This window comes from Fundulus heteroclitus, unplaced genomic scaffold (assembly GCF_011125445.2).
Source record: "Fundulus heteroclitus isolate FHET01 unplaced genomic scaffold, MU-UCD_Fhet_4.1 scaffold_49, whole genome shotgun sequence".
In the NCBI taxonomy this organism is placed as follows: domain Eukaryota; kingdom Metazoa; phylum Chordata; class Actinopteri; order Cyprinodontiformes; family Fundulidae; genus Fundulus; species Fundulus heteroclitus.
This window is the reverse complement of record NW_023396912.1, coordinates 2,423,811-2,451,589: the sequence shown is the minus strand read 5'-3', so window position 1 is coordinate 2,451,589 and position 27,779 is coordinate 2,423,811. Positions and strand designations below refer to the sequence as shown.

The 27,779-nt window shown below is 43.4% G+C and overlaps 2 protein-coding genes across 2 annotated transcripts in view; both read left to right on the top strand.

Moving 5' to 3' along the window:
• Positions 1-27,779, top strand: part of LOC105923632 — an 869,484-nt gene that overhangs the window by 159,984 nt on the left and 681,721 nt on the right. The gene's annotated exons all lie outside the window — the stretch shown is intronic.
• LOC110367571 lies at positions 420-14,495 on the top strand. Its single transcript, XM_036132360.1, has 5 exons — positions 420-1,092; positions 6,987-7,310; positions 8,215-8,538; positions 13,740-13,780; positions 13,976-14,495. Exons 1-5 carry the CDS (start codon positions 954-956, stop codon positions 14,060-14,062), a joined length of 915 nt encoding a protein of 304 aa, XP_035988253.1. The 5' UTR covers positions 420-953; the 3' UTR covers positions 14,063-14,495.

Here is a 27,779-nt window from a genome sequence, read left to right as displayed (position 1 = left end):
ATGGGTTCCTCAGTAGGTTCTGACTCCTTCTCTGGTTGCTGCTCCACATGTCCTGAAGAAGAAAACAGTTATTCTGTCATGGTTTAGGTTTTTGTATGTTTTGGACTTTTCTTGGACCAGCTTTCAGCCACTATCCTGTCAGCTCTGCCCAAGTCCATTAGCCCACACCAACTTCACCTGCTGCCAGTAATTAAATTCCCCTCTGGTCATCTATTCACAAGCTCACATATACCTTTCTCAGCCAACTCATCCCTGCCAGAACATCTCTTCTCTTTACTTCTCATGTCGGATCGCCTGCAGTTCTTACTGTTTCTCTGTGAGTCCCATCCTCTTCCTCTGACCGTTCCGGTGGTTCCCTGGTCTACATCGCCTGTTCTGGTCTTTATCTACCTGCATCCTCTGGTCTCCTCATCCCTGCCTGTACCATTAGCCATAACTCATCTGCCAAGTCTGTTTCTGCTTGCCTGCCTAACCTGCCACTACTCAAAAACTCTGTGTCCAGGTGAATATCGGGTTCAACCGGCATTATTCACGACATGTTCATCAGAAACTGGTTTAAACTGGTTTCTGTCAGACAGGAGACAGACGTCAGGTGAGCTCAGGTCACCTGGTTGGTCCACGTCCTCCAACAACCTGCTGGACCTTCTTCAGTCTGAACACTGAGAGTCCTCCACCAGCAGGAGACCCAGAGACAAGGAGGAGACAGTCATGTGACCATCAGAGCTGCTGCTGCTGTCTGTCCAACTCATCTTGTCCTTTGTTGTCCTCTAGGATACAACGTGGTGGTGGAATCAGGGAAGGAGTCTGTCCTGCTGTCCTGCAGAACCAGACCACTCCTGCCTGGAGATGCTAGAGTGGAGTGGAGGGATGACAGAGACAGGAAGGTCCATGTGTACGAGAACGGTTCTGATCGTCCTGAAGAACAGCACCAGTTCTACAGAAACAGAACCAAGATGAAGAGAAACCTGCTGAGAACTGGAGACCTCAGTCTGACTCTGGAACACCCCACAGACACTACAAGCTACATGTGCATTGTCTCCAACAGGGAGGGAAACATCCTGATGAAGAAGCAAGTTAATCTCTGGGTCAAAGGTCAGTGGTTAAATCTCTGGGTCAAAGGTCAGGGGTTTAACTGTCTGAGTCAAAGGTCAGGGGTGTAAATGTGTTGTTGTATTTCTCCAATCAGCTGATCAGGTGTAATCAATACTGACCAGAGGCTCCTTAGAAGCTGAAAGTGAAATGTGTGAGTTTCACCTTCAGAGTCCCAGTAAATGTGATGTCATGACTCAGCATTTTTCCTGCTTTCATTGAACATAACACATTAGAATGAGTGAAGATGAGGAACCAGTGCAGGAGGCAGAGGTCCGGTCTAGACAGGGTCCAGTTTCCAGCTCCAAGTTTTCAGCACTTCTCCTGACAAACACTCAATGGAAGCATTGCTGGAATTGAAGAAGCAGCTTTGACCCAGTACCGGGTCCACTGCTGGGGTCCAGGGCTGGACTTGGTGCATGTCGCGGCAGCAACCCTCGAACCCGCTGGTGGACACCAGCGGTGAGGGAAGCCGTCAAGCTGAAGAAGGAGTCCTATCGGGCTTTTTTGGCCTGTGGGACTCCAGAAGCAGCTGATGTGTACCGGCAGTCGAAGCGGCAGGCGGCTCGGCTGGTCGCCGAGGCAAAAACTCGGGCGTGGGAAGAGTTCGGAGAGGCCATGGAGAAAGACTTCCGTACGGCTTCGAAGCGATTCTGGTCCACTATCCGGCGTCTCAGGAGGGGGAAGCAGTGCAGTACCAACACTGTTTACAGTGGGGGTGGTGTGCTGCTGACCTCGACTCGGGACGTTGTGTTTCGGTGGGCAGAATACTTCGAAGACCTCCTTAATCCCACCAACACGTCTTCCATTGCGGAAGCAGAGTCTGAGGACTCTGGGTCAGGTTCTCCCATCTCTGGTGCTGAGGTTGCCGAGGTTGTTAAAAAGCTCCTCGGTGGCAAGGCCCCAGGGGTGGATGAGATTCGCCCTGAGTACCTTAAGGCTCTGGATGTTGTGGGGCTGTGTTGGTTAACGCGGCTCTGCAACATTGCGTGGACATCGGGGGCAGTTCCCCTGGATTGGCAGACTGGGGTGGTGGTCCCCCCCTCGGATTCAGGAAGAGCAGTGTGGTTTTCGTCCTGGCCATGGAACACTGGACCAGCTCTATACCCTCAGCAGGATTCTGGAGGGGGCATGGGAGTTTGCCCAACCAGTCTACATGTGCTTTGTGGATCTGGAGAAGGCATTCGACCGTGTCCCCCGAGGGGTCCTGTGGGGGGTACTCCGGGAGTATGGAGTACCGGGCCCTTTGATAAGGGCTGTCAGGTCTCTGTACGACCGGTGTCAGAGTCTGGTCCGCATTGCCAGCAGTAAGTCGGACTCGTTTCCGGTGAGAGTTGGACTCCGCCAAGGCTGCTCTTTGTCACCGATTCTGTTCATAACTTTTATGGACAGAATTTCTAGGCGCAGCCAAGGTGTTGAGGGGATCCGTTTTGGTGGCCTTAGGATTGCGTCTCTGCTATTCGCGGATGACGTGGTCCTATTGGCTTCATCAGGGCGTGATCTACAGCTCTCACTGGAGCGGTTCGCAGCCGAGTGCGAAGCGGCCGGGATGGAAATCAGTGCCTCCAAATCCGAGACCATGGTCTTGAACCGGAAAAGGGTAGAGTGCCTTCTCCGGGTTGGGGAGGATGTGCTGCCCCTAGTGGAGGAGTTTAAGTATCTTGGGGTCTTGTTCATGAATGAGGGGAGGATGGAGCGGGAGATCGACAGGCGGATTGGTGCAGCGTCTGCTGTGAAGCGGGCGCTGTACCGATCCGTTGTGGTGAAGAGAGAGCTGAGCCAAAAGGCGAAGCTCTCGATTTACCGGTCGATCTACGTTCCTACCCTCATCTATGGTCATGAGCTTTGGGTCGTGACCGAAAGAACGAGATCTTGGATACAAGCGGCTGAAATGAGTTTTCTCCGTAGTGTGTCTGGGCTCTCCCTTAGAGATAGGGTGAGGAGCTCAGTCATCCGGGGAGGACTCAGAGTAGAGCCGCTGCTCCTCCACGTCGAGAGGAGCCAGTTGAGGTGGCTCGGGCATCTGGTCAGGATGCCTCCTGGACGCCTCCCTGGTGAGGTGTTCCGGGCACGTCCCACCGGGAGGAGGCCCAGGGGAAGACCCAGGACACGCTGGAGGGACTATGTCTCCCGGCTGGCCTGGGAACGCCTTGGGATTCCTCCTGAGGAGCTGGCCCAAGTGGCCGGGGAGAGGGACGTCTGGGCCTCCCTACTGAAGCTGCTGCCCGCGCGACCCGACCCCGGATAAGCGGAAGAAGACGGACGGACGGACGGACCCAGTAAATTTTTCATGGAATATGATTCCGTGGCATCTTTAGATCCATAATCAAGTGAGTTCTTCTGAGATTTCAGGAGAACCCAGAGCAGCAGCAGGATCTTCTGGTGTTCCTCAGACCTTCTGATCAACTGATCAATCAGGCAGCTCTGATGCATCTTCACTGTGGAAACACCAAGTGATAATTTACTAGAGTGCAAGTGAGAAGTGATCAGCTGGATGGATCTGACAGAGATGTAGAGATGTTATGAGTGGAACCTGCTGCTGCTGCAGGAACCAGGAGGCTGGGAGGTGATAAAGGTGTGTGTCAGTGTGTTCATGGAGAAAATGCAAGAGATGCTGAGTGGACCCACCAGAGAGGATTGTTATGGATGGAAACAAAAATATGAACTCTTCATAATGAATTGTATGTTTGAAACCCGATATTCAAATCGGACAGAGTATTGCATTTTTTAAAAAGAGATTAAGTGCAGGGCTCTATGCAGCCGTTGGCGACAGAACAGGGCTCTTGGAGACTGTACGTGATGGAGCAGGGTTCTTCTCTTGTGTAAAGGACTCAGACAAAGGTAGAAGCTTCTGACATATGCTACAGCCTGGAACCCTGGTTGAGACTTGGCAGGCTGGAAAATATTCTCTGACCATAGCTTGGCAACAGACTTGCCTGGACTCAGGTGGAAGACTTGGCCTGGAGCTGGGTATCAGACGTGACATTGGGAATTTGCATCTGCCGTGACCTTGAGCTTAATGTGTGTTATTACCTTGAGCTTGACATCTCATGTGATCTGAAGCTTAGCACCCAGTAAATCCCCATAGGAGCCCTTGCAGCAGCTCTAGAAATGGGATCCCACTCAGCTGCTCTGGCAGTGGAAACCCCTCCAGCAACTTAGGGTCCTTAAAATAACCGGTGTGGGCCTGAGTCTTGGCTCTTGACAAGGCCCTAGATGCTTGGCATTGGGACAACGCCCTAGTTGCTTAAAACCACGATGAGGAAGAGGATACTGAGGTCATTGGACAACTTTTTGGTGGACCTCAGCGATAGTTGACAAGCCAACCTAAACTCATCTAGCATCCCAAAGATCTATCTGCACCTCCCCTTGACAATCTCTGGTGTGTAGGCTGCAGGTGAATCAACCTCAACCCTCTCCTGGATGACCTCCAGTGTTTTGACTTAAGGTGGTTCCATCTGGAGCCCCTCCTTAATGAGCTCTGAGAAAGGTACAGAATCTGAGGAGTCCTCAGTGAATTGGAGGAACCTTCCATGACAGGAAGGAATTTTACGTGACAGGAATAGAATCTAAGGTGTCTTCCCGAACATGAACATGTTCTAAGGTGTCCTCCCTAACGTGAACAGGCTCTGAGGTGTCCTTAATGACATGGACAGGCTCTGGGTATCCTCCATGACATGGACAGGCTTTGAGGTGTCTCCTGAACCCTCAATGATGAGAATAGACTTTGAGATGCATTCCAGACCCTCCATGTTGTGAACATCCTCTGTGGCATTAGGATGTTCACAGCATCCGAAGGACTAGACTAGTCATCCATACTCCCGGTACTGGTCCTCATTGCCAGTACTGGCCGTGTTGGCCTAGTGGTTAGAGCAGCGTGCTTGCACTCAGAGAAAGATGCAAGTACCCGGTTCGATCCCCAGTGCCTGCACTCTGGGTTCCTGAGCAAGACCCTTAACCCTAGATTGCTCCCCGGGCGCCGCACATGGCAGCCCTCTGCTCCCCAAGGGTGATGGATTAAAAGCAGAGAACAAATTTCGTTGTAATGTATGTTTCAATGACAATAAAGATGATGTTACTAATTAATATTTGAATATTAGTGAGTTGAATATTGGTTGCAGGCTGACCCCTTTTTGTTGACTCAAGAATGGCTTGCAATGATGGGTGGTAATTTAATGTAAACAGTATTATAAACCTTCTCAAGTCCTCTTATATTTTCCTCCAGTACAGGAGAATAATTCAGGAGCAATGTCCCTCCTAGCCTCTAAAAGTTCTTATTTTATTTTCCAGCTCTTGTGGCGTGACATCAGAGGGATAGGTGAGAGAAGTGCAGGTTGTGTAGACAGTAGCTGGGAATGAGGTGGATAGTAAGAGCGAAGGTGATGAAGGGGAAATGCCATCAGGAGTTTAGTGAATGTGTGGCGAAGAAAGATTCTTCTTCGGAACATGGTGATCCCAACATAGAGAAATGGAACCCAGCAGTGTCAACTCCGAAGCAGGATCTGGTTGTGTTAGGGACGTGATAGCTAGAGATGAGTAAGAAAAAGCAGAACTGCAACTGGCAGGCAGTCGACAATGTCACTGATGGTGAATAGATGAAGGGCTGGTAGCCTGGTGAAGTGATGAATTGGAGCTATCTTCCAGTAGCTAAGCATAGTACAGCGACTGCTTCTCTAATTTTTCAGGAAAATATATTAGGATATCCATCTTCTCGTCGCCTGATCTGGAGCACTCTCCCAAAGTAGAATTGGACCGTAAAGCCATGACGGATGACATAGAAGACTCCTCAAGGGTAGACACTGAGTGACACTTGGTGGAAGTTGTCTAAGGCAGGGAACTGGCATTGGCAGCGGAGGGATGATGTTGTCTTTTCTGGAAATGAGGACCAGTACCGGGAGGATGGATGACTAGTCTAGATCCTTCGGAAGCTGCTCCTGGGACAACTTCAGGTAATCCATTGATACTGAACAATGCCACTGAATCTTGGTACTAAACAATGCCCAAGTGTCCATCCTAACTTTTATGCCTGAATGTAACACATCTGCTGGTGATGGGTTCATAATTGCCAGAATGTACTGTAATGATCTGTCCGTTGGAAACCCGATTTTCAAACTGGACACAGTTTTGAGTTTCTTGAAACTTTATTGGATGGTTTGAAGATGGTGGCAGGCAAGACAAGTAATGGCAGTAATGGCTGATACAGGTAGATGGTTTGACGATACCTGGTGGCACTGTGACGCTAAAATGATTTGTATATTGGAAACCCAGATGTTGATACGAGAGACAGGCAGATAACCAGATGATCATGGTAGTGTCAGGCAGAAGACCAGAATACTCAGCTGATGAGTCCTCAGAGAAGACAGAGGGTGCACTGATCCACAACAGAACACAAAAGCTTGCGGTGCACTGAGGTACTAGAACAAGGAACTAGTGAGGGCAAGGCGAGTGCAGAAAACAAAAGGAAAAGGCCAAAAGAGCACACAAGCACACTGAGGAGCAGAAATGCAAGCAGTAAATGAAGACATTCTGGAAGGGAATGACTTTAGGAGGCAAGTATAAGTATACAGAGTCCTAGGTCCAACGGCTTGAACATAATTGGTGGCTGCAGGTTATGCTAATTATGGAGAGTGAAGTGGGGAATGTGGAGATCAGCCAATCAACCCAACACAAATACCAGGATTTATGACCCTTCAAGTTTACTTTAGATCCACAAATGTAAATGTGAGAAAGAAAAGCAGCAGCTGCAAACTGCTGGTCAGCAGCAGCTGGACTAAAGATCACAGCTTCTGCTCTCTCATCGGCTTCTGGCCTTCAGATTTCTCCACAATCCTTAAAGAAAGTGATGAAGAGCTGTTGCTGCTGTATGTATACCTCAATATATTTCATTGTTCTCTCAGTCCATCAGGTGGAGGTGGAGGAGGGGGCGGAGTCTGTCCTGCTGCCGTTCAAAACAACATCTGAGCTACCAGGAGATGCTGAAGTGGAGTGGTGGGACAGAGAAGACAAGAACGTCCATGGATATGACAATGGTTCTGATCAGCTTGCAGAACACAGCCAGTTATACAGAAACAGAACCAATGTGAATGCAGACCAGCTGAAAACTGAAGACCCCAGTCTGACTATGATGCGTCTCACAGAGATAGACGGTGTAGAATACGAATGTGAAGTCAGGAAAGACAGAGAACTGCTGACATGGAAAAAGGTTCACCTCAGAGTCAAAGGTTTGTGGTTTTGTTGTTAGTTCTTGTCTCTGTCTTTGTTCTATTTTGGGTTCTATTGGATCTTGTGTCTCCTCAGCAAGGAGAGTTCAGGACCAGAACCAACCAGAGGACATCAGGATCAGAACCAGCTCCATTGGTCCGACTCCCCTGATGGCTGATCAATCAGTCTGATCTGCTCATTCATCATATGTTCTTGATCCAATCTGACCAGACACTTGGCACCCAGGAATTCCCATAGCTGCACTTGCAGGAGCCCTGGAAACGGGATCCCCCATAGCACTTCTGGAGATGAGATCTTACTCAGCAGCTCTGCCAGTGGTTACCCCAGGAACTGTGGGGCCCTGGATGCTTTGGCGTCTCGACGAGGTCCTGATGCTGAGAAAACGAGATGATCGTGGCAGTGAGAGGCAGAAGACCAGACAACTCAGCTGATTAGTCCTCAGAGTGGGAAGAGCAGGAGCTTATCCAAACAGGATCACAAAAGGTTGTGGTGCACACAGGCACTAGAACAGGGAATTAGTTAGGGCAAGATGAGTCCCATGTACAATGGCTTGAAGATACCTGGTGGCAGCAGGTGATGCTAATTATTGACAATGGAGTAAAGGATGTTAATATCAGCCAATCAGCCCAAAACAGAGTAAGAGTAAGATTTATGACCCTTTGAGGTTTCACTTTAGATCCACAAATGTAAATGTGAGAAAGAAAAGTTGCAGCTGCACACCGCTGGTCAGCAGCACCTGGATGAGAGTATCATCTAGGCTCTGATCATCTTCATGACCTTTTCTGTTGCCTTCTGCTCCTTCATCTACTTCTGGCCTTCAGCTTTCTCCACAATCCTTCAATAAAGTGATTAAGAGCTAATTCTGTTGTCTCTGCAACTCATCTTCCTCTGTTGTTCTTTCAGAATGTCAGGTGGAGGTGGAGGAGGGGGTGGAGTCTGTCCTGCTGCCGTTCACAACCACACCTGGGCTGCCAGGAGATGCTGAAGTGGAATGGTGGGACAACGAAGACAGGAAGGTCCATGTGTATGAGAACGGTTCTGATCGGCCTGGAGAACAGAACCAGCTCTACAGAAACAGAACCAAGATGAAGAGAAACCCGCTGAGAACTGGAGACCTCAGTCTGATCTTGACGTGTCCCACAGAGGAGGACAGTGGAGATTACGAATGTGAAGTCAGGAAGGACAGAGAACTGCTGACGTGGAAAAAAGTTCATCTCAGAGTCAAAGGTTTGTGGTCATGTTGTTAGTTCTTGCCTCTGTTTTAGGTTCTATTGGATCTTCTGTCTCCTCAGCGGGAAGAGTTCAGGTCCAGAACCAACCAGAGGACATAGGGATCAGAATCAGCTTCAATGATCCCACTCCTCTGATCACTTTGCTCATCAATGTTTTGTTCTTGATCCAATCGGACCTTGGTTCTGAAAGAAGATCTCACTGATGGTTCTGATGGATGAAGAACAGAGGACTCCTCATCAGCTGCTTCCTCTGAGTCCAGTCTGCAGGCTCTGTATTGATCAGGATTATTGACTGAGAGCTTGAAGCTGGTTTTGGAAGCAGAATCTGACAAAAACTGAGAGTAAAACAGTCAGGAGGATGTTTCCAGTTAGGGACCAGAACCATCTTAGGTTCTGTGTGGCCCGAACCAGCAGCTGTGATCCTCCTGAAGGTCCAAAGGTGGATCAGTTCTGCCTCTGAGCTGGGAAACCGTTTTATGACGGGTTCTAAACGGATCAATGTGTTGATCAACCTTTGAACCATTTGATGAGGACTGGTTCTGTTCTGTAGGTCCGGTAGTAACCGGGTCTTCCTGTAGTTGATGGTGAAGGCAGAATTAAACGGGTCGTCCTCCCTGATCCAGTTAGTCAGAGAAATAATTCCCCCTTAATCTGTGAGGTCTTCTACTGGAACCTGTAGAACCACCTGCATCAGTCCAGTTTGAGCTCCTGGTGGTTCTGGTAAATGGACCTGGTACTGTGTTTCTGCAGAACCTGAGGAACATCCTTCAGGGTTCTCCAGTTCTTCATGATCTGACTGGATCCTGGAGGCTGAGATATACGGTTGTGAGCTTCCAGTTGCAGATCCGGATGAATTCTCTAGCAGAGAGAGATGGTTCTGGTCCGTCATCAGAACCTCATTTCTCAGCAGCAGCTCACATCTTCATTCAGTATTTCTGATGTTTAGTCCGGCTTCAGCCCAGGATTTAAACTGCTGACAGGCTTTTCTAGATCTGCTCTCTGATACTTTTCTGGTCATAGTTTAGGATTTTTTGGTCCTGGGAGTTTTGCTGTCATGTTGATCTGCTGCACTGCTTTGAAGTTGTAAAAAACAAGAATTACTCAGCCTTTCTTTTAAGTAAAGCTGGATGGTTAATTGTTTCCAGCTAGTTCCTCACTGTTTTCTGGACTGTCTGACACTCATTCAGAGGGATCCAGTATTTGTTCTTTTTCAAACCCACTCATGATGCCAGAATAGAATGGAATAGATTAGAAATATAATTTGTCATTCAACAATGGTGAAATTCAGGTGCATCAGCAGCTTTATGGGATTCTTCATAAATAAAATAGATTTTATGAAAAATAAAATAATTTGCATCCTCCCAAACATGATCACCTCGTCCTCAGTAAGTGAGGCAGTGTTGGAGGAATCTTTAGAACCTGATCGGTGTTTGAACTGTTTAGACACAGTAGAGCTTTCTGAATTATCTATAATTTTAGCTCCAGATGCATCTCTACTGAGCCCACCCACCCAAGCAACGTAATGTTTTCCCCTCCCCCATCAGGTAAATGCTTCAGAAGCCTCAAATCTAGAACCAATAAGATAAGAGATAAGATAAGATATGATAGTCTTTATTGATCTCACAGTGGAGAAATTCACTTGTCACACATCGGCTTAATAAACAAAAGAAGGATGCAAAAGGTGCATGAGGTATATAGAGTGTGTCTACATATATCCATAAATCCATCCATTTTCTGACCCGCTTGGTCCCTCATGGGGTCGCGGGGGTTGCTGGTGCATATCTCCAGCGTTCACCAGGTGAGAGGCGGGGTTCACCCTGGACAGGGATGGGCACAAATACATCAAAATGTATTTCCAAATAAAATACCAAATACCCACCTTAAAAATGTATCAAAATAAACTACAAAATACAGCAGCCAAACAATTTATCAAAATAAAATACTGTATTTTCAAAATACTACAAAATACTTCATTCTAAGAGCCTTTTTCTTCTATCTCTTCACTTGGACACTATCTGGAAAAACATCTGAAAGTAAGAGACTTCCATAATCAGTCAACAGATATGCTGACCCCTCATGTTAGACACCCCAATATAAACCTGAGAAATGTTCAGTAACTCAAGAAGTTTTTCCTTAAGTATACTTATTTACTCTATTAGTGGAATAGATCGCCCACTATGAATCAGTGACAATAACTCAAAGACAAACAATCCAAATGGATGATTTATTTAGACATTTAAACTGGCAAACATTTTAACATTTTAAGTGATTTATCACCATCACTCCCACAGTGGACAACCTTGCAATGGTATCAGTGTAAATACCAAAAAAAGCGAAAATAAAAAAAATCAGGTGGTCACATTAATACTGTAAAACATAAAAAAGAAAGGAAAATTGCAAACTGAAGTGTTGCGATCTAAGCTTGTGAACTCAATTTGTAAGCCTTGTGCTGTGTAACCTTACCTTGTCTAAACTGTGGATCAAAAGAAGTGCTCTAGTCTGTAAAAGCAACATTTTAGTTATTCTCACTGCTTGAAATGAGAAGTATAGCCTAAGCATGTTAGATCTGTTGCATGAATGGCAGAGATAACTCAATTTCCCTTTCTACAGTCATCTAAACATGTCAATCAAATTCCAGGACCAGCTTGGATGACTTTTTTAATTCTTGGATAATCTTCCCTGGTGCCAATTAAGCATTTCTCAATTTTGGATTAAAAAGCAAAGTAACTTCAGTTACTGAGAATTGTACCGAGTAAAATATTACTGAAATTGTATTGGTAATGCCTTACATTACTGCATTACTGCAAAAAGCAATGCATTACTGTAGCCTAATTAAGTTACTGTTTTACTGCATTACTCCCAACACTGATATTGTGTAGGCTACATACAGTCAACAGTAGAACATTATTTAGGTACATTTCTAAAAAAAAAGTTAATCAAAACGGCCAACACTAGTATGAGCCAAAGCTAGCCTACTACAAGTGGCGGAGAAGGTCACCTGTGGTGCTGCAGCTGCACACATATTGACAATGAGATACAACAGTCCTATGTAGGCTGTAAGGCTAATTACATGAAACAAAAGGAAACCGTGTAACATAACAATAACTTTAAAAACGGGATTCTTTGAACTTTCATTGGTGAAATCAACACCAGTGAAACTAACACAGAGAGTTAGTTAGCAGCTAACATTCAAACGTTAAATACCCTAGCCTTACGAACACTGAACGTTACACTGAACAGGAACATGCGATAAAAAGAGTGATTTACGGTTGAGAATAAATGAAATAAACTAGGTAAGTTTGGTTGCTTACCTTGCTTTGAAACAACTTCCTTGACTGGTCCTGACAAAGCACCAAGTAGAAGATACCTGACTCAATGTTATATGCAGCACGGTGCGTTTTGTGTTGATAGAGCAATGTGGCCATAGCAAGTGAAACAGTGCCAAAATTCCCTAGTGGCCGAGAGTGGTATCACAGGGACTTGACTGCAAAGGTGCCACAGACACTATTTCATGCTTTATAGATAGTTAGATGTCATCACAGACTGTGTATCACAGAAAGTATTTTAACGGTATTTTAATAATACAAAAATACACAACACTGAAGTATTTTGATACAAAATACAAAGGAATTTTCATCATCTCAATAAAATACAAATTACAAAATAGTATTTTGTATTTGAAATACGTATTTCAAATACTTGTATTAGAAATACTGCCTATCCCTGACCCTGGACAGGTCGCCAGTCTGTCGCAGGGCAACACAGAGACAGACAGTACAAACAACTATTCATGCACACAGTCATGCCTAAGGACAATTTAAAGAAGCCTATTAATATAACAGTAATGTTTTTGTACTGTGGGAGGATGCCCGGAGAGAACCCACGCATGCACAGGGAGAACATGGAGACTACATGCAGAAATATTCTTGCTGCAAGGCAACAGTGCTACCCACTACGCCACTGTGCAGCCCACATATATACAGTGTATCAAAAAATTTAAAAATAAAATAAAACTACAAAGGAAATAAAGCAGATATTTAGGATGACTTATGTACATTCAGGTGACTTATATATAAATGGATTGACGTTGTACATTAAGTGGTACCAGGTAAGGAACAACAGTGAGGTAGTGAGATAAACAACAGCTGAAGTCGCTTATTTAACAGGATTATTTAACAGTATTATTGCACAGGGTATTGCAATTATTTAACAGTAAACAATAAACTCAGGAACAGCTTCTTTCCAAGAGCTGGGAGGGCTCTTGCCACGTGTTGAAAAGTTTGTGGTCCATCATATGTTAAAATCACTGTGCTGTTATTGCCTATTTGCACAAGCTTATTCTCAGGAATATCAAATTGCACATTCCTGTAAAAAAAGCCTCAAGATCACTGCAGAAAAATGACCTCTTCACCTCATTACTTGTGATTTATGAAGGACAGACTATTCTATGTAACATTGCTCAGGTATATCACTTGCTAATGGACTGATGTCAGAGCTCTCAGGCTCTGCTACAAACATTTATTTTTATCTTTTTTATGTTCTAACGTGTGGAAAAAACACACTGTAAATACTAAGTCTGTTGTGCATGTGTCTCATGTTAACTTGTGTACATCATAAGCCGCTGTTGGCCTCAAAGGGAATATCACCATGGTAACACATGGAGAAAATAAAGGATTCTTTATATCTCTGTCAACTCGATGCATTCTGGTCACTGGTTCTCCAGACATTTACCTTCAGGTTGGTGGTAGTGCACTATTAGCAACAAGCAGCCACCACAGAAAAGGCTGTCGCTCAGAACATAATGAACACCAAACAGCCTAAGTAGTCAGCTGCTCTGCTCTGAAACAAATCAGCATGTTGCTCGATCACAGCCTGCCTTTCTTTTTCATGCATGAATATCAAACTGTAGGGTGTTCTTACACACACACACACGCACACACACACACACACACACACACACACGCACGCACAGACAGAACTGAAGTATGTTTTTTTCATATGCCAATTCACAGCACATTTCATCTCAATACTCTTTTTTTTTTTTCCTTTTAAGGCTCTTTACAAAGTCAGTTCAATAATCTGATAGGATTTTCAGGTGATCAGTCCATCAAACTGCATGTAGTCATTTTAGGATGCTTTATGTAACACAATTTTTTTTAATAATTGGATTTTCTTTTTTTTTTTTTTGTTGCACAGGTTTGAAGACCAGAGGAGGCCTGAATGATTCAGTAACTAAGGTAACTTTACTGCTGTAAAAATTAAATAAGGGAACAACATGAAATATTTAAAGTCCATCCATCCATAATCCACAACAGCCACAAAATCATAGAACACGTAATTATTAAAATCACAAGCTTAGGGCACATTGAACAAACTAGTTATAAGTTGCTTCTTGTATTAATTGTAGATAATTTATTTCCTATTTTCTTTAGGTGAATGACTATGAGAAGTGTTCTCCTGAGGACCACACCTGCCAGAACCTTAATCCTGCAGTATGGACCAGAACCAGACCTACATGAAGCTTGAACTGGTCAAAGAGGAGGCTGGATTCAGAATTTGAGCTAGGACAGCAGTTTTCTCACTGATGCTGAATCATAAAGAAAATGAGAGAACTAAAATTATGAGCAGAAATGATGCAAAAACACAAATGACTTATAATTGTTTTAGGATTGATTTTAAACTTTTACTGGTTTTAAAATCTCTTAGACTCTGTCCTTAGGGAGGACTTGCACAGCGACCGCTGTCTAAAAAAGGCACAACCCATCACAAAGGACACTTCTCATCCTGGACATTCTCTGTTTACACTGTTGCCTTCAGGCAGACGATACAGAGCAATCAGAACAAGAACCAACCGTTTTAGAGACAGTTTTTACCCGACAGCAATAACAAAACTAAATGCAACCAAAAATAACCATTAATTATCATGGATGATGTGTGTGAGAATGTGCTATTTTTAATTTTTTTGTTGTTTTTATCAGTTATTTGTTAATTATTTCTTATATTGTGTGTAAATTGAGGGACAGAGATTTATTTATTATTTATTTATTATTGTTGTTTTTTTTTAAACATATGCACGGATCGATGGCCCTTTTTAAATTTCGTTGTTCTTGTGACAATGACAATAAAGTTTTCATTCATTCATTCATTTTCTATGTCAACGTTTAGGTATTTGTGTGTGTAGCAGATCCTTGGGATCATCCATTCCTTGTTTGTCCCCACAAACAATTAAAAATGAATAAAGTTAATTCTGATTCTTTTATTAGTTCATCTAAACCTTCAACTTGTACATTAGACCCAATCCCAACCAAGCTGTTTAAGTATCCCCTTTGATTAATGCCCCCATTTTAGACAGGATTAATCTATCCTTCTTTTGTATGTCCTGTCTAGCAATGTGGCAATAATAATTGTCTTAATGTCAAAGAAGGCCCAACAGATTTTACTTTCACAAGGGCCGTTTTCGCCATAGAGCTTTGCTCTATTTATATACGCAAAAAACAGTATTAGATTTTATGCTGGGACTATTTCATGTTCAGTGGACACAGAAACAGGAATGTATAAGTGAAGAAAAGAGTAACAGATGAAACAAAATGCTAAAAGGGAGAAAAGGTGAAAGGAAAAGAGTGAGGAAATAGAGAGAACAATGTAAAATCCTCTGAGTCTGCTTCTACTTGCTCCAGTCCTAGCCCCCCACCCCGATCCCAGACCAAATGACCCATTGGCTCATTCACCCAGAGATGGATTCGACATTAACTGAACGGCCCACCAACCAGAGCCCACCCACTCTGGTGGGGGGGGGGGCTGGGGGGGACATGAACATGGCCCGCCCGATTTGACCCCGACGAAAGGAGCAGGTCACATAAAAAATTGTATGGTTGTTTAATTGTTTTTATTTTTATAAAATAATGTGAAATTATTTAAGTATGATCATTTTAATGAAGTATATGTGATATAATTATTATTACTATGTCTACATATTTATGTTATTTACTATTTTCATTTCATTTATCATATATATTTACTCTTTACTACTAAGAAGTTTTAAGGTTTTCGATCTCTCTTATATTTGCAGAAGGCCTGCAGAAAGCAGAGAAATATGTTGTGACAATGATAAGTGTTTTTATGAACTCTATTCAGCCATCTGGAGTGCTGCACTGTGTGAACTGCTTGGTTTTATCTGGAAGGTCACAGTTATTTTGCTTATCCCTACCCCTTAGATTCAAAATGGAACCAGGGATTCCCTTTCCTAATAAATAGAGAGGGGGCGACGGATTTGCTTGAGATCGGATTTGGACATCTGTATTAAGCATCTCCGTTCGATCTCCTTGCAAGATTATTTGAAAACCCATCTCATTGTTGTCTCTCCTTCTTGTGTTGTTAATGAATGTTTTAGGTGTTTGAACCTGACATTTAATTGGTCCTTCGAGCCGGATCCCAACATACAGGAGGATTTCCTCTGGGTGAGGTGAACCGGGTGAAAAGTCAGTGATCACTGCATTCAGATCCTTTTCCAAGTGCCTAGTCCATCTCGCCTCTGGGTTTCTGACTGTTGACGGGAAGTCCGAGGGAGGATTGACAGCAGTGGTGAGTGGAGTTTATTTAAAGGTATGAATGAGTACCTGAGAGATATTGCGCATAGAAGGGTTAACGGAGTCCGAGAAAGTCCGTGATAACAAACCCTATCATCCTTGGCACTGATAGGTACACTAAGGGGTAACAGAGCCCAAAAGGTCTGTGAATCGAAGGGGTAACAGAGCCCAAAAAGTCTGTGTAGAAAAAAAAAAACAAAGTAGGATAACGGCATCCTGATAATAGGCCGTGTAATTCGAGGATAGGGCGGCAGAGTCCTACAAAACGTCCTACAAAACGTCTGCATTGTGTGTTTGTGTGTTTGTGTGTATGACTGGAAAATTAAATACCACTAGGTATTTTCTTTTCATTTAAAAACAGTGGGATTGTAAGTAACAAGCCTTTGTGGAGGTCTAGCAAGAATTCTCCACTCGAAAGAGTTGAAGTGAGAATTACCACAACAGGTATTTTATTGTTACCCCATGGTGTAAAACTCCCAGCCTATAGAACACCCTATGTGTTACAGGACTGGATCAAATTTATAAAAATGGGAAAGGGACAAAGGAAAACGTTGAAACAGCTCCAGAGTAAAGACTGGAAATTCATTGAACAGCAGGACCCTGATAAAATAAAACCTTTAGCTTCATGGGTAAAATAATACAATGCAGGTTTAAGGGGTGATTCAACAAACAAAAATAGCTAAAATTCCAGGAAGGTATTATCAATAAATTAAGAGATTTAAAAGGGGATCCCACAGAAACATTTTGGGAGTTTTTGAAAACACAGCGGTTAGTCAAGGAGGTATTTAAAGGTCCCGTAGAAAAAAGAAAAGAAAAACAAAGTGTCGCAGAAGACTCTTTTCGCGCAAGCTGTCTGTCTGATATGTTTTTGTTTTTGTTATATCTTGTCCAACGTAATGTGTCGTTTAATGGGATCATTGCATGAAAGAAGAGAATGTTTGAACCCACAGCGCTTGAGAGTGTGTGCGCGCGAGTGGGTCTGTGTGTGTAAATCTGCGTATATGTGTGTGCATATGTGTGGCTCAGAATAGCGTCTGAGTGGAGAGATTTACAGTGGAAAAGTACTGTGTGGAGTTGATCTTCGTGAAGGGAGAATTTGGCCAGAATAGTGGTAAAAAGTTATTATAGTTGATATTTGGCAGGGGATTAAACATTTCTTTGAGACAACTGAAAAAGAAAAAAAAATTATAATTTTTTTTTGGTACAAGCATAATTTAACTAGTGTCATTTATTGCAAAATTGCATATTAAGATTCCCAAATGAGCTTTAATACTTTGAGTAATAAAAAGATAAAATACAAGATTCATTGAAATAATAAAATTAATAGTTTGACAGCCTTAGTTTAGAGATGATACACCAGACTTATATTTGGTTGAAAAAAGAAAAGCGAAAATTGAATAAAATGAATAAAAAAGGGAAACGGAAACGGAAATAAAAGGACGTTGCACCGGGGAAGCGTTTACATGGGGGGACCAACTAGACACTTTCGTTGTGGATAAAAGTGTTCTGAACTGTTAATAGCGACGTATAACTTTCAAAAATGGATAAGCGTCCAGGTGTCTGCAAGACAAAGAGTTGCACCCTTGCAGGGCTGAAGCGTAAAACTGTGTTTGGACGAAACACAGGGGGGTCTTAGCCAGCGCACGCTTTCCACTTTTTAAACTAAGCGGGAACTTAACATGTTGAAAACATCTTTCAGCGTTGCCATAGATGTTTTGAAAAATATTAAAAACATAGATCTGTCTGTGTAAGATAATGGAAAAAACTGGCCTTCGTCTGTTTGTTTTTTCTGAATGTCATCATTTCTATGTAACTGTATGGATGTATCTATTTAACTAAACGTTCGTCTGGGTGAACTTATAAATCATGGTTTCAAAGATGTTCATTTGTTTTGGGAGAACTGCAGCTCCTAATTCAAATAACATTTTTAAGCATTAACTATGTTAACTAAAAACTAAAGAAGGAACAAGAGATACTTCAATAACAAAGTTTTTTTTTTTAACATTAAATATCAGGGCCGAATTAAATTGATACACGGAGAGATTAAAATGGTTTAAACGAAAAATATTTCAGCTTTGTTAGAAAATTGTAACAGGCAATGAGCTGTACATAAAAGGTTGTTGGATTTACTCCACTACAGAATTAGGCAGTGACCCCATCATTTGTTTGAGCCCTAAAGTAATGCAAACTCACTGAGTTCTTATTGCCTATAACAATAGTGATTCATCACAAACCAGTCCATTTGAAAGAAGTTTAGAAATACATGATCTTTGATTTAAATAGATGTAAAAAAAAAATAAATAAAAAAAAAAAAACTGTGCTACGGCTTTGATCAAACCTGTATGGAACTACATATGGTTGCTTTTCTAAGGGTTTTCTATTAATTTATTTTATTTCTTTTTACTTGGGATTTGAATGCAACTAATGAGAAATTTTGAAAAGCGTCAAAATATCAGAAGGCCACGTTACACGCGTCATCAGTTACAAAATCATCTGATGTTATTAGTTATGCTGAGCTGAGGTGAACCTCAGAGGGACAGTATAACCTGAGAAGGACAATAGATATGATAAACAACTCTGACCATGATGTAAACATCTGAATGTTATGGCAAGGCTGGGTCTGTGTGTTCTGGCCTGGGAGCACAAAAACTATGTCAGAGGGGAAAATAAAATAAAGACAGCTTCTGAAGGGTTAAATTCTAATTCTAATCTTGGGTTGTTTTGGGTAGCCTTCTCAATGTGCTTACTGGGAAAACTCATCATTTATAGAGAAACACTAGAAGCTCAGAAACCTAAAAGACAAAATCATTGCTTTAAGGTTTAACGCTTGACCAATTGAGATTTGGGAAGTTATGTATAAATAAAGATATTACTAACAGCAAATACACATGGTCAATGGACCAGAAGGATATCAAAAGTTTGTAATAAGTCAAAAACCTATGTCCAGGCCCGTATTAAGACAATGTGGTGCCCCTGGGCACTATACCTCAAAGCCCCCCCACCCATCAGACATAATCAAGGGGATTTCTGTAATGTAATTTACTATTTACTAACTTACACAACTACATGTAGGCATATGAGCAGTGAGCAATATTCAAATATCTCCTTTTAAAATGTTGAAATCAAAAAGCACAGCTTTTGATGTCTGTTCTTTTTGGATTCATTTTCTGTAGCGTTAAAAAAGACGATACATTTGAACGTACTTGTGGACCAGCTCAACAATGACAGATTGGGGAGGGGGAGTGATAGATCATGTAGCCTAATCTTGATTTATTTATCATTTATTATTATTGTGACATCAGTGTTCACAAAATGAATAATGCATGATCAATTTCAAGTAAATAATATAACAATTTATGAAAAATATATTTTTAAAGCATGTGTCATGTGGTGCCCCCCCCCCCCCCCCAAATGCTTGGTGCCCCTGGGCACTGGCCCACTGGCCCTTATGGATAATCCGGGCCTGCTATGTCATATTGAAAATACATAATTGTGCTCCTTGGGAGACAATTTTGTTTTTTGGTTATTTATTTTGTTTAGATTTTTTTCTTTTAGAGATGTTTTGAACAGCGTTTCAAAAGAAAGGTGTTGTCTCAAAAATGTTTGTTGCTTTATGCTATTAACAGTTCTGTCTTTCTGCTTCTTTTTCTTTGCAAAGAAACCTGGTCAATATGATAGGAATGTGCTAACAGAGAGATTTAGTCTCATTTTAGACATTCTCAGATGCGAGTGAATACCAAAACGGTGCTGCAGTGCAATGGGGGCTGATCCACGGGACAAAAGAGAAAAGGTGATGTCATTGACTTCAGCCTGATCCAGTTTTGAGTTTTATTTTGTCAGAGGCAAAGTTTGATTTATTTTTTAAATTACTTTATTTCTTTTATGTTTGTCATGTTAGAGGGAACACAGCGGTTAAAATGTTTGTGACTGTTTTGCTGTAATTTCTTTTCAACCTATGGAGCGTTTCTTTGGCAAAAAATGCTGGCAGAATTCATTCTGTTTGCAGGCGTGAGGACTGGAGGATGGACTCTTGAAGGGAAGGAGAATGTTGTGCTTAAGTCAGACATTGGACTGAAAATGGACAATGAAGGACTATGACTGAAGCATCGGACAACCTTCGACAAAAAACACAGATGAGTTCTGCAGACACGACTTCATGCATTTCACTTCAGATTTTCTTGTACACAATTAAAACAAAACACATTATGAAACACATTGGGATTATGTAAAGGTAAAAACTTTTAAATAAGCAACTTGATGGAATCATAGAGCAACTTAATAAATTAAGTGGGTATTATATCAACAGTTAAATAAATAAAGAAATTAAGTAGTTTTCACTATATAAGCAGAGTAACCTGAACTTTTAAATTAAAATTTAATTTAATGAACATCTTAGAGTATGCAGATTTCTGCCAATCCGGCAGGCATCAATAAAACAGTAACAAAAGGTTACTGGCTAAAATGGATAAGGTAGCAATAGAATTAGCATAATGACACATCCTACTAACTAACATGGGTAGATTTAGGATTAAAGCATCAGTGTAAAATGGTTACAATATTTATGGAGATTTAGTATCTCTCGACTAGAACAAATAACTCAATAGTTTAACTGGTTGTTAAAACATCCTAAGGGGAAGAACACATAAAACAGAGGTTAGCTAATTGTTAACCTGAAGGCTTTTAGATCAGGATAATTTAATGGTTATCCTCTTACATACAGAAAAGAAGTAAGATTTATTTAATTAGATTAAATTATGGAGACATTTTGGATCTGGTCAGGATTGCTGGGGATGAATGAAGGTTTTCTCTGAGGAACATTAAAGCAGCAAAAGGCATCCCACATTGGAACTCCTGTTGTGTAAAGAACATCTTGAAAGGCACGTAAGGTGAGATCCTTACAATTAGAGACGTTCCACACAGGGTGGTGTGGAGACCCCTGGGGCATGGGACCCAGGGACGAGCTGCTGTGGTCTGGCCCTGTTGTAAACTTGACACAGCTGGTGGAACCAGGTTGGAACCAAGGGAGACTATGACGTTGTCCCACAGGTTACCTGACACCTAACACTGACTGTAAAGGGTTCTGGGTTTTCAGGGTTGCTGAAAACAGAAAGCTTCAGAGAACCTTAACCTTTCCTGACCAGGCACTCAAAATATATAGATCAGATTACTGAGGCCTAGACAAATAGGAACGCAGAGACGCGTTCATCCAAGAACTTCTTGATCAAAGTCCTTAATCCTCAGTTAAATAATGGCAAATAATCACATGTGTGGTTTACTTTATTTTAGGATTAAATTGGGAACTAATTCTGATTTGCTTGAGTAGCTTTAGTTGTTCAACATTGTTAGAACGTTTTCACAAAGCTCTCCTGCTTACTGCTTTGTTTTGAAGAACCTTGGCATCCTTGAACGGTAACAGCATGGTATAAATATTTTGTCTTTTCTGTGCAGAACAGCACCTCACTTTTTAAAAAAAAAAAAAAAAAAGAGGGAGAGAGGGAAAAGGCTTTCACATGGAAAGGCCTCCTTTTTCTCAGTTGGGTTTTCAAAATAAATGGGAAATGACATGAAACGAATATGTTGATGAAATTATGTTGCAGAGAACTTCAACTGTCAAACAATGAAAGTTAAGGCAAACATCGGAAGCATTCTGTTAAGAATTATTAGGAAACTGCTGCAAACACATTTGAACTTAAAGATTACTCTTTTAACTAATAATTAAATTGCATAATTCTGGGAGCTAAATAATTGTGCACGGAAATATCTTGAATGTGAAAGTGCTTGGAGGATGTTTTTTAATAAATGACACATGAATGGGTTTTTTTGATAAGAACACTAATTACACCTTGTTTCTGTTCTCCAGTGGAAACAAGGACTCGTGTCTGCAGACCATCTTCACAAAGTGTTTTATTAGAGAGAAATGCAAAATAAAATGCTCAGTGCCCATCCAGAACTGAACATTCGTTACCATCCAGCTCAATCGTCCAGCCTGAGAGGGGGAACCAGAAGAGGACTGGGGATGAACAAGCCAGAGAACTCTGATTTCCTATTCTTCAACGGGAGGAGTTGCCTGAAGAGACACTAAGCGCGATTAGATTATTTTCTGCCTTGTGCCTGAATGGCCTGAAGGCTTTCTTAACTTTGCGTTCTTGACGTTTTGGACTCTTCTCATATTGTGTTACTGTTTCTTTAACTGCTCTGTTCTACTGACTTACTTTGATTTTTTGCGTGTTTAAGACATCTACACTGTGATGTTGCATTATGTACAATATGATTTATGGTAAAGGATGGAAACTGTTTGCTTGAGACACACAAAGACCTACGGTTTATGCAATTTTTTGCTTTGATATAGGAAGAACCAGGGTCTGATTGGCTCTAAAGATCCTTTAAAACTAGCTGGTAATGGTAACTCCTAGTTTCAATAGAGGTACTTCTCGCTCAGATTGGCCAAAAGCGTGATTTCACCTGGGGTCAAATCAGTTTTTATCATCTTTTAGATAGGATGAATTTTTCTGATGACAAAGACCCAGCCTGCCCTCTGATGCCCCTCAGTGGTACTCCTGGATTTGTAAGGTATGAAAGTGATGGATAATTGTCCATGGGAATGGTAAATGGAGAACCAAGTAAGGGGTTTTACAGGGTGGGGGAAGAGTAGACGGATTCGACCTTGGTTACTGAACAGTTTTTTCTTATCTAGTCTAATGTAAAATTCAAATAATGTGCGCATAGGGACCTAAAACAGGCCTTACTTAATTAGATGAACCCTAAATTGTAAATAAAAGCTAAACCTTTCTTCTTGTGTGATACAACTCTATGAAGCATTCATGTTGATCTGTACTAAAAGTTACAGCACTGCCCGGTTCCAACACGGGAACCTTCAATGTTGTGGAAAAATATTCAGCTGTACGAAAGATCGCTGTTGAACCAAAGGACTCTATTAATAAGCTGCTACTTTTTAAAAGAAAGAAGACATCATGAACGATTGAAGTGAGATGAGAAAAAGAGTATATTAAATGATAACAGGGGGGAATGATAGAATTATTATTACTATGTCTACATATTTATGTTATTTACTATTTTCATTTCATTTATCATATATATTTACTCTTTACTACTAAGAAGTTTTAAGGTTTTAGATCTCTCCCTCTTATATTTGCAGAAGGCCTGCAGAAAGCAGAGAAATATGTTGTGACTATGATAAGTGTTTTTATGAACTCTATTCAGCCATCTGGAGTGCTGCACTGTATGAACTGCTTGGTTTTATCTGGAAGGTTACAGTTATTTTGCTTATCCCTACCCCTTAGATTCAAAATGGAACCAGGGATTCCCTTTCCTAATAAATAGAGAGGGGGCGACGGATTTGCTTGAGATCGGATTTGGACATCTGTATTAAGCATCTCCGTTCGATCTCCTTGCAAGATTATTTGAAAACCCATCTCATTGTTGTCTCTCCTTCTTGTGTTGTTAATGAATGTTTTAGGTGTTTGAACCTGACAATATGTATTAGCATTTCAATGTATGGATGGGGGTCTTTCTGCATATAGTTTGCATGTTCTCCCTGTGCATGCATTAGTTCTCTCCAGGTACTCCAGCTTCCTCCCAAAGTCCAAAAACATAGACTTTTTGTCTATGTGTTGCCCTGCGATGGACTGGTGACCTGTCCAGGGTGAACCCCACATCTCACCCATTGACAGCTGGAGATAGGCACCAACACTCCTCGTTACACAACAAGGGATAAGCATTTGCGTCGGATTGTTTACATTTTTACCATCTTATTAAAACTCACCCGTCCACGTATGATGGCGATTTCCTTGATGTACATAACTTCGACATCTCGTACCCAACCAGATGTGAACTGGTTGTGAGCCTCTAGATCCTTGTAAGCTCTCATTTCCTCAAGAGTGTGCAGAGGGTTTTCACCGAACACCAGGTGATGCACTATGTCGCCGTGCTCTACATTTGGCCAATCATCTGGATTAGTGCTAAACAAGGCACCGTGGAGGGCATAGGGGTCCATATGGTCGATCACGGAACATTTCCTCAGATATACGTCCTTATCTGGTCGGTCTAGCGTGCTGGCGTACTTATCCATTCGCGATACGATAATACGTGTACGACAACTAGAGATAAGGAAGTGTGCCACCCAATATGGCGGACCGGAAGTTGGCCAGTGACGTCAGTGAAAACCCCCTATTGTTTTTATTTTTATAAAATAATGTGAAATTATTTAAGTATGATCATTTTAATGAAGTATATGTATTAGCATTTCAATGTATGGATGGGGGTCTTTCTGCATATAGTTTGCATGTTCTCCCTGTGCATGCATGAGTTCTCTCCGGGTACTCCAGCTTCCTCCCAAAGTCCAAAAACATGACTGTTTGTCTATGTGTTTCCCTGCGATGGACTGGTGACCTGTCCAGGGAGAACCCCACATCTCACCCATTGACAGCTGGAGATAGGCACCAACACTCCTCGTTACACAACAAGGGATAAGCATGTTGGAAAATGGATGGATGGATAGATGGGCTGAAGGGAGAGACATACCTGTACATGTTCAGTGAAGGCTGTTGAAGAAAGAACTTTTGCAACTTCCACCAACAGTTGGTGCAACATCAATGGGGACTCTGACTGAAGGATGGCATTTTCAACTCCCACCAATGGTTTTCAGGCACATAGAGAGGAGACAGTTTGGGTGTAAAGGGGCTCAGGGCTCAGTTCTTATCACAGAAGACAAGTCAAAGGGAGCAAAAGAAAGAAGACGGGAAAAAAGGAGATTGACTGGCAATGGAAGAACTACGGAGCCCCTTGTCTCTGAGAACCAGCGAGGCTAAGCCCAATGCCTTTCTCTGTGTCTCTCAGAATCAGAAATACTTTAATAATCCCAGCAATCTCTCCTGTAATTTGCAGCCAGTGATCCACAGAGTCTGCTAGTAGTGCTGCTGTGGCTTTGAACTAGTAAATGAAAACAACCTGATCATTCCAGAAATATCAGCCTCACTCATCGGATATCAGAGCTGAAGCTGGAACAACTTGTTGAGTCAAAGAGACGAACCTCAGTCCAGGCTGTCATGACGGAGACTCAAGCAGTGAGCGTTTGTGAGTAGTACATCAGCGTTGCCATTCTGCTCCCCTGAATTCAACCAGCCTTAGATAAGGTTAGAAAGTTAGACACATTTCAATTTGTTATTTCTGTATTTTGCTTGATTATGCTGTTACTAATTTTCCGTGTCTACCTGCTACCTTCCAGTGTCAAGTAAGCCCATCTTCCCTTTGTTGGACTAATCCTGTCTCCCCTGTGCTAGGATTCTCAAGTCTTCTCTGGAGGTACCCGTGTCTGCGACGCATTGACCGCAGCATTCCAGCGACCTGTTCCCCCCCGCAATAAACATTACTGAACTGAGCTCCGTGTGTGTGGTCTGAGTCCGGGTTCATCGTGACAAAAACATGACAGCACAAACCAGCCAAAAGGTGAACCCGAGACCCACACGGTGCAGTCGTGCAGGAGCCGGCCAGCTAACGGGACTGGAGATTATTGAGCGGTGTAACAGGCTCTGGAGTCAGATGGAGACCGTGCCGATCTGGCCTGACGCCTCGCATACATCTCGCCAGGGTCAGCCACCGGCATGGAACAGGCATGGAGGACGCCGAAGAAACACAGCGTCGTACCTGGCTGACGCCCCACATTCCTCCCGTGACGGTCAATTACCACCGCCTACTCCGCTGCTCTTGGCTTCCGTCCATCTCCGCCCAACAACATCCACGCCGGCTCCAAGGCGCTCGACCGCACCTCCTCCTCCCAACAAGCAGCAGCCTCACGTTCACCAGTCCACGGGGAAAGCAGGGGCGCACCACAAGGATCCCAGAATGGTGCCCAGGCCCCTGCAGCGGCCCCCGACTAGCTATGGTGAAATTGATGGATGGGATGTTCTTGCGCCATTAATCCCTCACCGCATCAAGGAGCCACCACAAACCAGAGTGCCACACATAGAGGAGTCCCAGATATGGGACTTCTTCTATGGGGAGAGGGACGACTTGTTTCGCAGCTGGTCTGTCCCTGCAGGGGTTGATGCACCGCACGTTACGGCCCAAGCCTGCGTGGGTGTGGTGCACATTGAAGAGCCTGTCTCTAAGGTTCCTGCTGCGCACGCCACGGCCAAGGTCTGCGTGGGTGCGCCTGTGCCCTTACCGACCGGACCAGAGGCTCCTGCTCCTGCTGCGCACGCTACGGCCAAGGTCTGCGTGGGTGCGCACGTCCCTTCACCGGCTGCTGCAAAGGGTTCTGCTGCGCACGCTACAGCCAAAGTCTGCGTGGGTTCGCCCGTACCTTTACCGGCTGGACCAGAGACTTCTGCTCCTGCTGCACACACCACGGCCAAGGTCGGTGTGGGTCCGTGCATCTCAGCTCCGCCGGCTGAGGAGGGCTCAGCGCCGCCGGCCTTTGCTGACGTCCCGCAGCCGGCCGGCTTTTGCTGATGTCTCCAAGTCCCACGAGGGGGTCCAGGAGGACCCGCCTCCTCAAGTTTCCAAGTCCCGCGAGGGGGTCCAGGAAAACCTGCCTCCTCAAGTTTCCAAGTCCCGTGAGGGGCTCCAGGAGGGCCCGCCTCCTCAAGTTTCCAAGTCCCGCGAGGGGGTCCAGGAGGACCCGCCTCCTCAAGTTTCCAAGTCCCGCGAGGGGGTCCAGGAGGACCCGCCTCCTGACAGCTGCAGCCAGACGTCTCCTGGACTCTACAGCCAGGGGGATCCACCTCCATTCAAGTCCCGAGAGGGGGTCCAGGGAGACCCGCCTCTTATCTCAGCTTCAGAGTTCTTCGAGGGTCCTGCACTGGAGTTCCTCATCAGAAAGACCCAGATGAAGCTCCGGCGCCGGCCACCTGAGACCTTGCTGCTTCGCAGTTGGGGTCGCCCTCTGCGACACCCGCACCAGACTCTGCCTTGCCGTGGTTGTCCTCCACGAAGACCGCCACCACAGGCACTGCTGCTCCACCACCTGCCACGCCCTAGCCGTCCACCACCAGCTAGTCGGGTAGCTGGAAAAGGACGCCTGCGCTTTAAAGGACGCCTGCACTCTCAGAGGTCTCAGCGCGCTCTCAGTTGTTTGAGTCAGTTTAGCTTTGTGTGTTGTTCTAGTTATCTTGGTGCTAACTAGTTTTCCGAGTTGCCTCCTAGTGTCTAAGTTATTCTAGAGTCCCTAGTTTTCGAGTTATTCTAGTTCCTGAGTTCTTGTGTTCACTAGCTCCCGAGTGTTAAACCAGTTCCTGAGTGGTTCCTGGTGTTTTCTAGTTATTTTCTAGAGCTTTTTGGTTTCAATGTTCTCTTGTCTCCGCATTGGTTTTTGGTTTTTGTCTTAGTTCTCCAGTGATTTAGCCCCTATGTTCTACAGGTCCCTGCGCTCCCTAGCTTTGAGCTGCTTCACGCACCTTAGGCTTATCTGGTTCCTTGGTTTCTTTTCTAGTTCCCCATAAGTTCTGTTTGTTCTGGCCTCCCTAGTTTCCCTGTATGCTCTAGTTCTCCAGAGGCCTCCTAGTTCCACCGTTTTCTCTAGCATTTTTAGCTTTTTTTTTCCTTGGGATGTTAAGACGCACTCCAGTCCCTGGTGTGTTAGATGCGGCTATTTTCTCATGGCGCTTCCTTATGCCTGTTTAGTCTGAGGCCT